General features: G+C 51.0%; 1 protein-coding gene across 11 annotated transcripts in view; it reads right to left on the reverse strand.

Moving 5' to 3' along the window:
* ERI3 (ERI1 exoribonuclease family member 3) overlaps window positions 1-13,456 on the reverse strand; it is a 128,418-nt gene that overhangs the window by 6,635 nt on the left and 108,327 nt on the right. The window contains exons 9-10 of one of the 11 annotated variants that reach the window (XM_045477072.1): window positions 6,598-6,695; window positions 748-4,321 (exon numbers count right to left, since the gene is read on the reverse strand). The exons of 8 other annotated variants lie outside the window; for them this stretch is intronic. In XM_045477072.1, the coding sequence (XP_045333028.1) occupies window positions 6,643-6,695 (53 nt within the window). In that variant the 3' untranslated portion in view covers window positions 748-4,321; window positions 6,598-6,642. Of the gene's footprint in view, window positions 1-747; window positions 4,322-6,597; window positions 6,696-13,456 lie in introns of those variants that run through there. 2 more of the 11 variants (XM_045477071.1, XM_045477076.1) reach the window with 2 other exon arrangements.

Raw genomic sequence — 13,456 nt, forward strand, 5'->3', positions numbered from 1 at the left:
GGTGAGGAATGGGGCCAGAGCCCATGGAGCAGGGACCAACAAAGACAGGGTGGGGAGAATAGAACTGGAAGCAGGAATCTTGGTAAGGATGAGAGAGCAAGAACCCTGGTGTATTGATATTCTAGAACCTCATTTTGCCACGACATCCTTCTGTTTGGACATCTTGGCAAGCATCATGCCTGGGAGCAAAGGGCTAATGGGGTCAATGCTGGGCCTGCTTGACACAGGACTGTGAGATTAATAAGTCCTCAGCCCCAGATGGGACATACTTATACTAAAAAATTATTTGTTGTTTGCCTGAAATTCAAATTTAACTGGTGTCCTATATTTTTATTTGTTAACCGGGCAACTCTATGCTGGGGGCCAGCATCTCAAGCTACAGCTGGGTACAATTCAGGTTACAACAGCAAATGGTAGTTTAGAAGGAAGATAGGAGCCAAGGCAGTGAATTTAGGACTGAACCAGAAGAGGGCCCCCGAATATCCTTAGATTCTGGGTTCGAATCCAAACTCCATCACTTTAAAACTATGAACTTGAGGGGTGCCTGGATGGCTATTGGTTAAGTGTCCGAGTCTTGGTTTTGGCTCAGGTCATGATCTCACAGTTTGTGGGTTTGAGCCTCCCGTCTGGCTCTGTGCTGACAGTGCACGGCCTGCTTGGGATTCTCTCTCTCCCCCTCTCTTGCTTGTGCTCTCTCCCCACCCCCCCCCAATAAATAAATAAACCCCCAAAAAAGTAACTGTGAACTTGAGCAAGTTACCATACTTTTATTTCACCTCTCTGTGTCTTGGTTTCTTCTTTTCTAAAATGGGAACAATAATGATAATTATAGTAACTACATCCCTCAAAGGGTTGTTGAAAAGATGAAATGAGTTTTTATTTGTGAAGTACTTAAAACAGTGGCTGGGTTAGTGATTATTATTGTGGTTGCTATTCCAATAATACCCAATAATAATGTTATTCCAGCAGTAATACTGATATCCCACAACCCCCTGTTCCTTGTCCCAGACATGGCCCACATAGTCCCCTGGGAGCCCAGACAGGGCTACCTTGGCCCACCCGACACCACTCCCAGATATAGACTCCTCTCCCCACAGACACGGCTCCCATACCTCCCTCTGCTTCCCGCAAGGCAGGGCCCTTATAGCCTCAACTCCAAAGTGACCCCTTCTTCCAGCCCCTCCCTGCTGCCCCCTCCACCCCACCGAGGTGCCTGGAGGTGCCACAGGGCTGATGGTGAAGGATGACGGTGGTTCCACAATAAGGGGAAAAGGCAATTTCATCTTGATTAGCAGGCGATTTCTCTCTCCGTAATAAGCGCGCTCCAAATAATTAGCGTGTTTTACGTAATAATGAAATTACAGAAATGCAGTCCACTTATTCAAACAACTCACCATTACCATATTTTTAAATATTAGACTTAATTAGAGTTTATCACTTCAGAGAAGTATGCGGACCGAAGATGTTTTTAAAAAAATCCTCATAAAGTGTTTATTAAGCGCTGGTAAAGCTGGGATAATGATGTGTTTGGAAATTAAGGCAATCAAACACTTACCGCCGCTCCTGGAGGCCGGGCATGGAAATGAGGCCATTACACGCCCATTACCCGCCAGCTCACAGCCACTTGGGGGGCGGGGAGAGGATGCGCCTGGCCGAGAGGGCATAGTGCCCGGAAACGCTTGTGCCAACATCCCACAACAGCCTGGCCAGTAAGCAGGCATCAAAGCCCTTATGTCACTTACATCACATTTGGCTACTAGGAGCCCAACTCACACTTGGCCAGGCAAATGGACTGGATTGGTCCCAAATGCCAAAGAAGACACCCAAGACCAAATCTTATCCAGACTCCCGGGCCAGGCAGGACCTGTCACCTCCATTCAAACCCTAGTGCAGAGTGGGGACAGGGCCAGCTTGGGTAGCCAAGACAGGTCAGTGAGAGGCAGAGCCTGAGGAAGCTACAGATCCAAAGCAGGTGACCACTCCCAACTATGGGCCACACAGGAAAGGGTAGCTATAGTCCAGGGTCTAGGAGGGAGCTAGGGAAATGTGTCAGGAGCCAAAGATACAGAGGAGCAGGGGTCAGGCCCAGGAACACACCTGGGGACAGACCTTCATCAGGGAAAGCAGGCAAGAAGGGTGGTGGGAGAGGGGCTGGTGGCTCTAGGCCCCATTTATCGCAGTGAATAACTAATTCCAGAATTTATAGTGCTGGGTTTTTGTTCTGTGGCCATTTATATCTGCGAGGGGAGGAAATGAAGAGGCAGCACGGACGCCACATCTTTCTGTGTTATTGCTTGTCTGCCATTTGCAAATCATTATTAATTGTGGGCCCTGGTGGCGGGCTGGGTGGGGGCCGGGCTGGGTACATCCACATAGCTCTTCATCAAGGACCCCAGCCGCTGCCCCAGAGAGCCAATTACCCCGCCCTGATTGGGATCAGATAAAGAGGGAATTTTTACAAATTAGGGAATAAATAGAATTTCCACACAGGGCGCGGGCAGGACCTGAGAGGCTGTAATGAAAAACCATCCGTCACCATCAGCGCGGCCTGGGCACGCAGCCCCGGCACTCCCTCCCCTTGTGGGCCCGCCCTAATGCTCAGGGGCCTGGGCGTACAGGTCTAAGGACATCGCTACTCCCCTACCCCGGGCCCAGAAGCAAGGAGAGGACTTCTCTGTTGGGGCGTCTCTACATCCTTTGGGCTGAAGAGGCCTAGGCCCCAGCTCTGACACTGTCCCTACTGCCTCCTCTTCCTTTCCCTGTCTGCCTCTCCCTCTGGATCGTAACAAGGAAGAGTCTCAGGTGGTCATGAGACAGGCCAGAGTTGGGGACCACAGGGCAGAGACCACATCCATGCCCCTACAGCTATGGCAGCCCTAGGGCAGAGCCCCAGCCCTGTGGACCACTCACTCTGGGCTCCCATTAGCGCTCCTCCCCTTGGATCATTAAATATGTATATCTTATTACACGCCTTGTTAGAGTATCGAGCTCTATTGACTGATGATAAATCCTGAGCCTCATCCTGGCCATAAATTTATCTGGAGATGATGAAGACTCAATAATCTAGTCAGGCAGATAATATCATCGGGCCTTAAAAAAGATCATTACATTATATGTCAGAATTAAAAGTGAAATACGCCAGAGTAACAGGGCGGCTGTTCTGGCCATGACAACGGGTGCCCGCCTCCCCCTCTCATTCCCAGCCAAGGCCCCATCCAGACAGAGGGGCTGAGAAGCCTCACCCTCCTTCTGACTCTGGAATACTACAGCTGGAAGTGCCAGAGGGTAGTCAGATAACAGCCAAGTGAAGGGGATCTGGATGGGGAGGGGCAAGGAGAAGAGGCAGCTACCGAGAATAGTTGAGCACATCTGCCATTACTGGCAGCCATCTCTGCCCCAACCAAGCTTCCATCTTACCCTGTCCCTAGGGGTCTCCTGAGGGACTATCTTCTGAAGGTCCCTGAGTGGCTTTAATAGGAAGGTGATGGCCTTACCCCTTTCCAGAGTGGCCTGACCAACCAGGGTAGATTTTTTTTTCCAAAATGGGAACATTGGGATACAGAGAGGTTAGGCTATTTGCCAGTATTGCCCCAGGCACCTGTGACCTGGCCCCAGACCTGTGTGCCAGCAGCCTATGTGAAACCTTACTTGTGAGCATGTGCTATCAATCCAGACCCTGGCTACCTCCTTCTCAAGAGACCTGCTTGTCCTAGCCTCTATAACCTGTCATTTGAGAAACTTGCTGCCAGTCTCTTGGTTCTTTGACCTCAGCACTAATGACCATTTCTACTGTATCTTATTTCCACTCATTTCCACAGTTACACCCTCTACCTTTTTAACATCCTCCACTGCTCGTCCTTTGAAATATTAAATTCAAATCTTCCTAGTTACTGGCAATAATACACTTTTCTTTCATCTCACTGGAACCTTGAAACATTAATACCTCTACTCTTTCCAGATAAACCACCTACCTCCTCTCTTCACTTTCTTCCCTACTTTTGACTGCTCACCCAATAGCCATTCCCTTTCTGCCAACCTGGCAGAACTCACTCCTCCCTCACACGACCAGGGTGAATCTTCTGTGTCTGAGCCACTTGTGGAGATCCTATCCCTCTTGCCGGTCATTGGTTTAGGGGTGGCCTTGGGTTCTGGCTACTGAGATGTGAGGGTAAGTTTGCTGAAAGACCTTCAAGGAAAACTTCACTCTTATGAAGAGAAACATGAGGAGGAAATAGTCCTTTATATTCTGCTGGATGTTTTCATGTCTGCACATAATGTCTGGGACTGCAGAAGCCATCTTCCAACCGTGAGGGGAGTTAGCCTGCGAAGAACATGTTGAAGATAAAAGAACAGAAAAATGGAAAAAATCTGGGTCCTTTATGACATTGCTGAGATGCTGAATTAACTAACCCTAGCATCATCTTATGTCTAAACTTTTGTGAGGTAATAAATCCTATTATTTAAGGTATCTTGCACTGGGTTTTCTTTTTCTTGTAGCCAGAAGCATAGTAACTGATATAGAAGGTACAGACAGGAAAGAGAATGATATAACAAATGCACCTTATAACATAAACTTAGCTAAAGGGAGGAGGGAGGGCAAAGGGCAATGAGGGCGCTGTCATTTCAAGCCAGGAAGTTGGTTACTCCTGTTATGCTCTCTTGAAACATATGACCAAATTGTTTCCTGTTATATCTCAAGACACAGGCCATGTTACTACTAAAAAGGCTAAAGAGTCAAGTTTTGATGGGAACCCACATGAAAACAGAGAGGGGAAGAAAATACAACTTAATGAAGAAAAATTTTTTATGTCTGTGGCTTGCAATCTAAGGTGACTAAAAGTCCTACAGCTCCACAGAGTCATCAGGGGCTCAGACTTCTTTCTGCCCCTTTCAGCATGTTGCTTCCAATTTCTAGGTTATCATATGGTCCAAAATGGCTGCAGGTGCTCCAAGCATCACATCCACATTTTAGGAAAGAGGAGGAAGGAAACAGCAAGAATAATGTACTTCCTGACTGAGTCACTTCCTCTTAAGTGCTGTTCCTGAAGGTCCCACACAACGCTTTTCCTTCTATCTCACTGGCCAGAACTCAGGGACATAACCCTATCCAGCTGTATGAGGAATTAAAAAAATAGCGTTTTAACTGGGTACACACTACTGCCCCTACAAGGGCTCCTCCATTCAGTAAGGAAGGAACACAACGGATATTAGGTATGTACTAAGCAGTTTCTGTCCTAGCAACGTAACCGACACACCTCACGCAGGACCTTGGAGTCCATGGTCTGTCATCTCGATCCTTTCTTTCTCCCTTTTCCTTCCATCACTCTTGCCTGGAAAAAACTCAAACCGCCTTCTCTATGTTTGCACTGGGCTAAATGTGACTAGAGAACACTGCAACCATATAGAGTAGGGACACTCATAAAATCATAGTCCTTAACCTCAACTGGGTATATAAAACTGCCCAGCCGATCTCCTATGTTCCTGATCAGTGTGCATTCTCTTTTTCTCCATTCTCTACTTTCTGCCATTCTCAAGTCCCCCTCCCCTTCCTCTCCTGCCTTTGTGCCTTACTTCACAGGAAACACAGGAGGCGCTCTCCTCTCACCTGTTAAGAGAGAGGGTATGTCCCAGCCAGCACTTCTAAAGCCCACCCTCACTCCACCTAGGTTCTCCACTCCCCTTCCTTTTTGGGGGCCTTATGTGATGAGCAATCCCCTTTCTCTCTGATATAGTCTCTACTGTTTTCTGCACTGCTTTCTTCACATAAGCATGTAAATATACCAAATCTCTCCCATCTTTAAAATTTTTTTTTAAGTTTATTCATTTATTTTCAGAGAGACAGAGACAGTAAGAGTGGGGGAGGGGCAGAGAGAGAGGGAGAGAGAATCCCAAGCAGGCTCTGCACTGGTAGTGCAGAGCCCGATGCGGGGCTTGAACCCATGAAGCCGTGAGATCACGACCTGAGCTGAAACCAAGAGTCGGTTGCGTAACTGACTGAGCCACTCAGGCACCCCAAATCTCTCCCATCTTTAAAAACAACTTTGCCTTAACTCCTTTTTCCACGTGGCTGGTACCCAATCTCTCCTCCTTTTCACAACCAAAGTTTCCAGTTAAGCCTCAAGGTCTCATTACCCAACCTCTCCTCCTTTTCATGGCCAAACTTCCTGGCTAACCAGGTTAACCACCGCTCAAAGTCTTCCTCATTTCCCACCCTGCAAATCTGATTTCCCCACCTGAGTCTTACTGAACCGCTTTCTCCAATGATCCTTACGACCTCACAGGGCTGAAGTCCAATAGCAGCTTTTCAGGTTTCAACTGCCCCTTACTCACACCCTGAAACTCTTCTCCCTTGGCTTTAGCGATAGCACCTTCCCTCTCTATCCAACTCCTCCCGCTTCTCTGTACTCGTCTTTCTTCTGATCATCCCTACAAAGTGGGTGTTAGAGCTGCCACTGGCCCCCTTCTCTTGCCACTTGCTACTCTCAACCTGGGCAAACTTATCCAGCCCTAAGCTTTATCTACCATATATTTCCCAGTGATTTCTAAACCTATATTCCCACTACCACCACCGTGGTCCAGGGTACCACCACCTCTCACCTAGGAGACAGCAGTGCCCCCGCCAATCTCCTCCATGGTGTCCTTCTAAGCCACAAATCTGGTCATTTCACTCCCTGTCTTAAAACCCTTCAATGATCCTGGAACAGAAAAAGGACAGCATTGGAAACATTGGTGAAATCCAAGTAAGACCTTCAGTTTAGCTAACAGTATAGTACACATGTTCATCTCCTGGTGCTAGTAATTGTACTGTGATTATGTAAGCTAGTTAACATTAGGGGAAACTAGGTAGGAGATGCACAGAAACTTTCTGTAATGTAAAATTAGTTCAAAGTAAAAAGTTCAAGAGTTCATAATTAAAACAACTACCTCCAACAGCAGCACCTCGCAGCTCTCAGGACAGTGTCCCAACTTCTTTATAAAGTTCCAGAGATCTGCCCAGGTTTCCCTCTAAGGCCTCATCTTACCCACTCTCCTGCTCGACCCCCAAGTTCAGGCTCTTTTGCTTCTCAGCCTTTTCACATGCTCTTCCTTTTGTCTGGAAAGCCCCAACCCCTGCTATCATTTCCTGAAGTGCCTTACCTGGGCCCTCATGTTTGTGTTAGGAATCCTTCTATGTGTTTTCACAGCACCCAATGTTCCTCCACTGTGATAGCCTCTGTCACCTCCTGCTAGACCACAAACCCAAGGGCACTAATGTTTCCTGTGCAGAGGCCCTCAGTAAACATGTATTAAGTGGAAGAAAGGAAGAACTGGAAAAAAAAGAGGGAAGCTGGGAGACGAGATCACAGGTGAACGTACTCCAGCCCTGATATGTTGCCTGAGGCCTAGACATGCCCAGGTCCTGAAAACTAGTCAAGGTCTTTGTTCCCAGCTTCCAAAGTGCTGAGGGCTTCAGCCTCTTCCCCACTGCCACTCCTTCCAAGTATCTTGCTTTCCTTAAGACCTGCTGGGCCAGGAGACTGGCTGGGACCTGAGCTCTCAGCAGTCCAGCCACTAGTCTGTTCAGCAAACCAAGGCATCTGGGGGTGGTAGTAGTGGTACTGGGGCTCCCCAGTCCTAGCCAATGATGCCCTGGAGAAGGGCCTGGCTGTGCCTGGGGACTCTGCAAGGGGGGCTGTCCTCCCTAAGCCCAGTCCCACCTGGTAAATATTTCATCCTCAAGCTGCTCAGCTAATCCCTATTAATTTCAATACCGCCGCCTTGCCTGGCTCAGCTCCCAATGCATTATTTATCCCCTTTGTTTGTTTGTCGCTAACAGGTGGGCCCCAGCGGAGGCGCTGACTGGGGACAAGCCCACTCCATCACAGTGTGGCTGTGAATTAATCATGAGGACTAATGGGAAGCACCTCGGCTCCAGGCACTGCCCTAGCTGCCTCCCCCTGCCCTGGCACCCAGGGGTGGGCCAAGGCCACCCCAGCTCTACTTAATTCAAAACAACACATTTTATTTACTATCTGCCTACACGAGTCAGACTCAAGGTTACCCTTTGGGGATATAAGCTGAACAAACAGATGTAAATTCCTGCCCTCAGGAAACTTACAATCCAGTTGGGGAGAGAGGCGTTAAACAACTATTTCTTTGGACTGTGAGGAAATGCTGTGCAGGGAGAGTGCTAGGTGTGAGGAAGCTGTGCACAGGGGAGGACCTGACCAAGTCTAGGGGCCAGGGAAGGCTTCCCTGGGGAAGCAAACTTTGAGCTGTGCTCTGAAGGATGAGCAGGAGTTAATCAAGACAAGGGATGGGAATGAGGGGCTCCCAAGGACAAAAAAAGCCATGTGGGAAGGCCCTGAGGTGAGAGAAGGAATGGCAGTTTCCAGAAAGTGGGGGAGGACCTTGTGTTGGAGTGCGGGGGCATGAGGAGAATGGCCTGAGAGTGGCCAACAAGGTCCAGCTTGGGATGCTCTTCTCCCTAAATGACCAGCGTTTGTCCTGGTGGATTACCATGGACTCATCCTGAACACTTGATACGCGCACTCACACCACCTCTGCTGACTTGAGCAACATCTGATTTCTTGACCTTCTGCTTGTGGCTCCTGAGAGACGGTCAAGATCATTAATCCTCAATTGCATAGACTAGGAAACTCAGGTGAGCATTCACCCTGGGGCTTATGAGAAGGCCTGTATGGGCGTCACAGCTCAGGTGTGCCCATGGCAGGACAGGGCTGGATCTGGCCCAATGACTTTGTGTGGGGACCAGGTACAGGGCTGGGAACACTGACCTGCCTCAGCCACAAGTGCTCACATCACCTCCCTCACCTCTGAAACCCAGCAGTGGACTGGGTACCCAGACCTCAGCAAGTATCTTCCGAATGAATGGCTGATCAAAAGTAAACACCCCACCATCCCCCACAAAGATCTTTTTCCCAGACACTCCCTTTAAAACTTTTCCAGAGATTTAAAATAGACTCAGGCTTTATAGTAAGCCTGGGAGGTAGAAGCCATCATCAATCCCATTTTAAAGAGGAAGAGACAGAGGGCTGGGGTGGTGAATGTCTTACCCAGGACCACACAGCCAGGAAGTGATGAGCCTTAACTAGAACAAGGTCATCCTGTTTCCAGGCTCCTCGCTCCAGCACATCCATAGGTCTGCCCCTCTGTGGGCATCTCCCCAGGAATCTTCCTTGGTGGCTCCAGGGATCCTAGCTCTCAAGAATGACCTCAAAAGGCACCTTGTTTATGAACCAAGTGTAGCTCTGCCAGGGCAGAGCCCTCACTATGCACATGGTCAGGGTTTGTAATTCTATTCAAAGTGGCCACTTTGAAAATCCATATGTCTCCAGGCTCCCTGTACATCATGGTGTCAAGTCCCGGAGCAGAGGCATCCATCAGCACCTCCCGATGCCATGGTCTGTGTGCCCACATACCTGTTCCCACCCACGTGCCTGTCCTTGGCTCCTGGCTGCTCTGGCGGCACTGCCCCACTCCGTGCAAAGGCTCATGCTGGCCTGGCTGCTTGGCCCAGCCATACCATTACCTTCAGACTAGTCTGGCTAGCTGCTGGGCCCCACCCCAGCCCTAAATGTGTCCTCTGCTCTGCCTGGTTCTCTGCTCTCTTGGAGCCAGGCAGCCAGCACGGAGGCAGCCTCGATAACTCGCTAACGTGCTGCCCATGCTGTTCTTAAAAATTTATGACTGTGCAACATGAAAAATCCGGCTGAGGAGCCGTCATTAGCGGCGCTGCCTCCTTCCCCCACCAGAGCCGCCCTCGTAAATTGAGATTTATGGCTGCAGCAGGCGGGGTGGGGGCGTGTGCAGGCGGTGAGGATGTTGTGGGGGAGACAGGGAGACCGATGGATGAGACAGTGGTGGGGCCAGGGGCTCCCCCCTGCGGCAGCTCCAGTTTATCACAGTCTGCGGTGATACCCACGGAGAGTAAGGTCTGGCCTGGGGTGTCAGCCTGGCACTGATGCTGGAATCCGCTTAGCAGTGTGACTGGAGGGGGAGGGGCCTATCCTGTGCCAATCACTGGCTCCTTCAGGTATAGGACCAGATCCTGAGGTCCAGGTGCCAAGCAAAGGCCTCATAGGAGGATGATTTGAGGAGGGTCATCCTTGCTGGAGTCACAAGACTGGGGCCCCCAGAGCCAGCTTCTCCAACTGTAAGCATGTAGGTTGGGCAATGATTGTGGCATCCCAACCAGAGAACTGGAGGAGAGGTAGGAAGGGAGCAGAAGGGTGCCAGCAGTCTTCCCTTCCCTCTCTTCTCTCTGGTAAGAAGGGCCAGTGGAGAGGACATTAGAGTCGGGAGTGCAAGTACCAGACCCTGTCACAGAGTGTCCCCAGACAGAGGCCAGACTGGGGCTGAAGAGAAAAGGTGATCCCACAAGCCCCCCCACCCCAAACCCCCCGCATATCCCCCCACAGGCCCTCCCTATTACCTCCCTGCTGCCTCCTCCCCTGCTCACTTAGCCCTGTCAGCCAGGCCATTATGAAATTGGGGTTTCATTTACAGACTAATTAAACATTACAGCTTGTTCACAATTACAACGCGGGGATGAGGGAGTAACTAATTACGGAAGAAATGAGCTAACATTTATCTCTGCTCCCACCCTCCCTCTCCCTACTGCCACCCCCCCCCCCCCCCCCAATCTGGCTTCCTCCTACTCTCTGGTCAGTACCTACTCTCTAGGCTTATTTTCAGGATGGGGGACTGGAAGGGCTCAGCACCCACCCACCCACCCTGGACACAAAATCCGACTGCTGCTCCCAGACGCTCTGGGGAGGGGTGAAGTTCCCAGGGCCCTGATGCAGGAGACAGGGCTTTTGTGCAAGACCTTGGGTGTGACTAAAGTATGGAACCCTGTGATGGTATGTGTGACTATTACATGGGGGGAACACTCCACTGTGGTGTGTGAGTGTGACAGTTCTGTAAGGCTGTGTGGCTCTCTGTATCTTTATCTTGCAGGGCAAGGTTTTGGTGTGATTGCTGCAGACAACTATTTATGAGACGGGGTATGCGTGTGAATGAACCACACCTTCACCCTCAAGCCCTGGACACAAAAGAAAAGAACTGGGTGGCTGCAGGAGGTGATGGTCAAAGCAGCCCTGGGCCCAAATCTCCACTGCGCAGCCCTACTCATTCCTGCCTCCCAAGCAAGAAAGGGAGCAAGGTTACCCTGTTCTGGGGGCTTGGCTCATCCCTGCCCTCAGGTTGGTCTTGGCTTCTGGCCAGATGCCCCTGGGGCCCAAGAAGCCTCCTGGGGGCCTGGGGTGCCCCCTGTGGGCAGGAGTCCTGGGGTCTGGCTGGCCTGCTGCAGAGTTTAATAATAGTAACAGTGAGAGTAAGCGTTTCCATCCTTCCTGCCTTTGGGCAGAAGAAGAAAGGAAAGAGGAGGGAGAGGAGGGAGTGGAGGGAGCGGGCTGAAGGGAGGCTTTGAGGCCTCAGAACTCACATCAAACGGCCGGATCTGGGCCTAATTGTCTGACCCCTGCCCCTGCCTTCAATCAGCTCTGCGGCTCCCCGCCCGCCCCTCGCCTAACTAGCAGCCATGTTCTCCTCATTAGGACAAGCTCCCCTTGCACACGTGTCCCCGGACATGTCCCTGGCACTCCCAGCTCCCAACCCTGCCTGGTGGGAGGGTACAGTGGGGACCCAGTTTTGGAGGGGCCCCTGGGACAGCTATACCCTCTGCCACCACAGCTGCCTGGATTGAACTGCTCAGCCCCTCTCCTTGAGCTGCAGGGGCCTGGATGCCACATGTGGTGACATATTCCTGGGCTGGCTCAGCCGCTGGGTGCGTTCTGTCCTCTGTGCGTCCTTCTTGCTACAGCCCGACTGTCTGAGACACACTGCTCCTGAGGGTGGATGTGTTTGAACCCTCCCTTTTGGTCTGGTTCAGCCAGGCAGGGGGCCTGGTCTGGGTCAGGGTCTGTGTTGAGAGGCCAGGAGCGGAAGGAACGTGTCTGCCCGCTGTACAAGGGTGGTTCCTTTCAACGGACCCAGGCATGCTGAGGTGTGAGTGGCTGCGGCCACTGCAGTGAAGCAGCAGAGCTTGGTGGTGAAGAGCTCTGACCTTAGAGAGATGTATGTTTAAATTCCAGCTCTCCCACATCCTTCTCTGCAGCCTTGGGTGAACGATAATCTTCTTGAGCTTCGGCTTCCTCACACACAGTAGTGGTGACAGCCCCTGTCTCACAGGGTTTGGGAAGTCAATGAGATAACACATGTAAACTCCTCTGTGCTACATCTGGCACTCAGCAAATGTGGACAGATGCTGGTGTTGATGGGCAATTCAGACCAAGTTGCCCTCTCCACAGGCCATAGCCCAACTTTGCTCAGGTGGGGTCTGGGGTCTGGGCCCTGGTCAACAGTGTCAAGGACAGAAGGAGCCGTGGGGGAGGCTCCAGAGCCCTGTAGAAGAGGAGAGCAGCTCCCAGGGGCACAGCTAATATCAGGGGCAGAAGCACCTAGGCTGGAGCCTACGCTTAGGGGCAGGGATGTTACACAGCAGCTTCAGGTGGCAAGGGCAGGGCCCAGCTGAAAGACTGCCAGGTAGCCTTAGGTCAGCTGAGTGGGTCTGGGGCTGGTCCATGAGGCGGGGCCCATCCCAGGAGTGTTCTGGGTCTGGGAGGAGGAATGCTGTGAACACCACAAGAGTGAAGGCTGTCTGGCTACTCATGGCACTCATTTTCAGGATACCAGACCTGTATGTGATTGGGGGAGGGGCTGGCCTGGTCTGGGCCCTGACATTGTCTCTCACCTTAAACCAGTGGTAATGACTTGCAAATATTGATGAAAACGCAAACTACAGAGATTGTGTTTTTCGGGGAGTGAAGGTGGGGAGCCGGGATAAGGAGGAAAATAAACTGAAATGAAGTCCAGTTATCTCTCATCTGTGGCTGCTCCTAATCCCCCAGCCCAAAGGAATCCAATGCAGCCCCTTATCTGCCCTGTCAATCACTCCATCACCGCCCAGTGCTTGGTGGGCACCACACACCCTCACACACTCAAGCACATGCTCACACATGCACATACACGCACACACTCACTCCACCGACTCTTGCTCTAACACTCCCGCCCACCCCCAGCCCATTACTCCTCTGAGTAGAAGCAGCCAGCACGCAGGTCCTGCCAGATGGATGCAATTTGCATAATATCAGCAGTGGAGGCTGCAAGATCACCAGGGGTCAGGGCGCTGACATCCCCGCACAGTCTATCTGCAAGTGCTAATTTGGCCGGCATTGATCTGTCTTTCTGATTTCTTTGTCATTTACGTCTGCGATGGTTTGACAGGAGATACAGAGAGAGACAAGGGGAGGCCAGGCCGGGGCCCGGGGCTAGGAAGGTAGGGAAACAAAGATTGTACTTCCCAGTGCATCACACACACAGAACATATACATACATACACCAGAACCTTCCCCCTTCCATCCATCAGTTCACTTGTCCATCCGTCTACCCG

Source organism: Leopardus geoffroyi, chromosome C1, assembly GCF_018350155.1.
Source record: "Leopardus geoffroyi isolate Oge1 chromosome C1, O.geoffroyi_Oge1_pat1.0, whole genome shotgun sequence".
Classification (NCBI taxonomy): Eukaryota; Metazoa; Chordata; class Mammalia; order Carnivora; family Felidae; genus Leopardus; species Leopardus geoffroyi.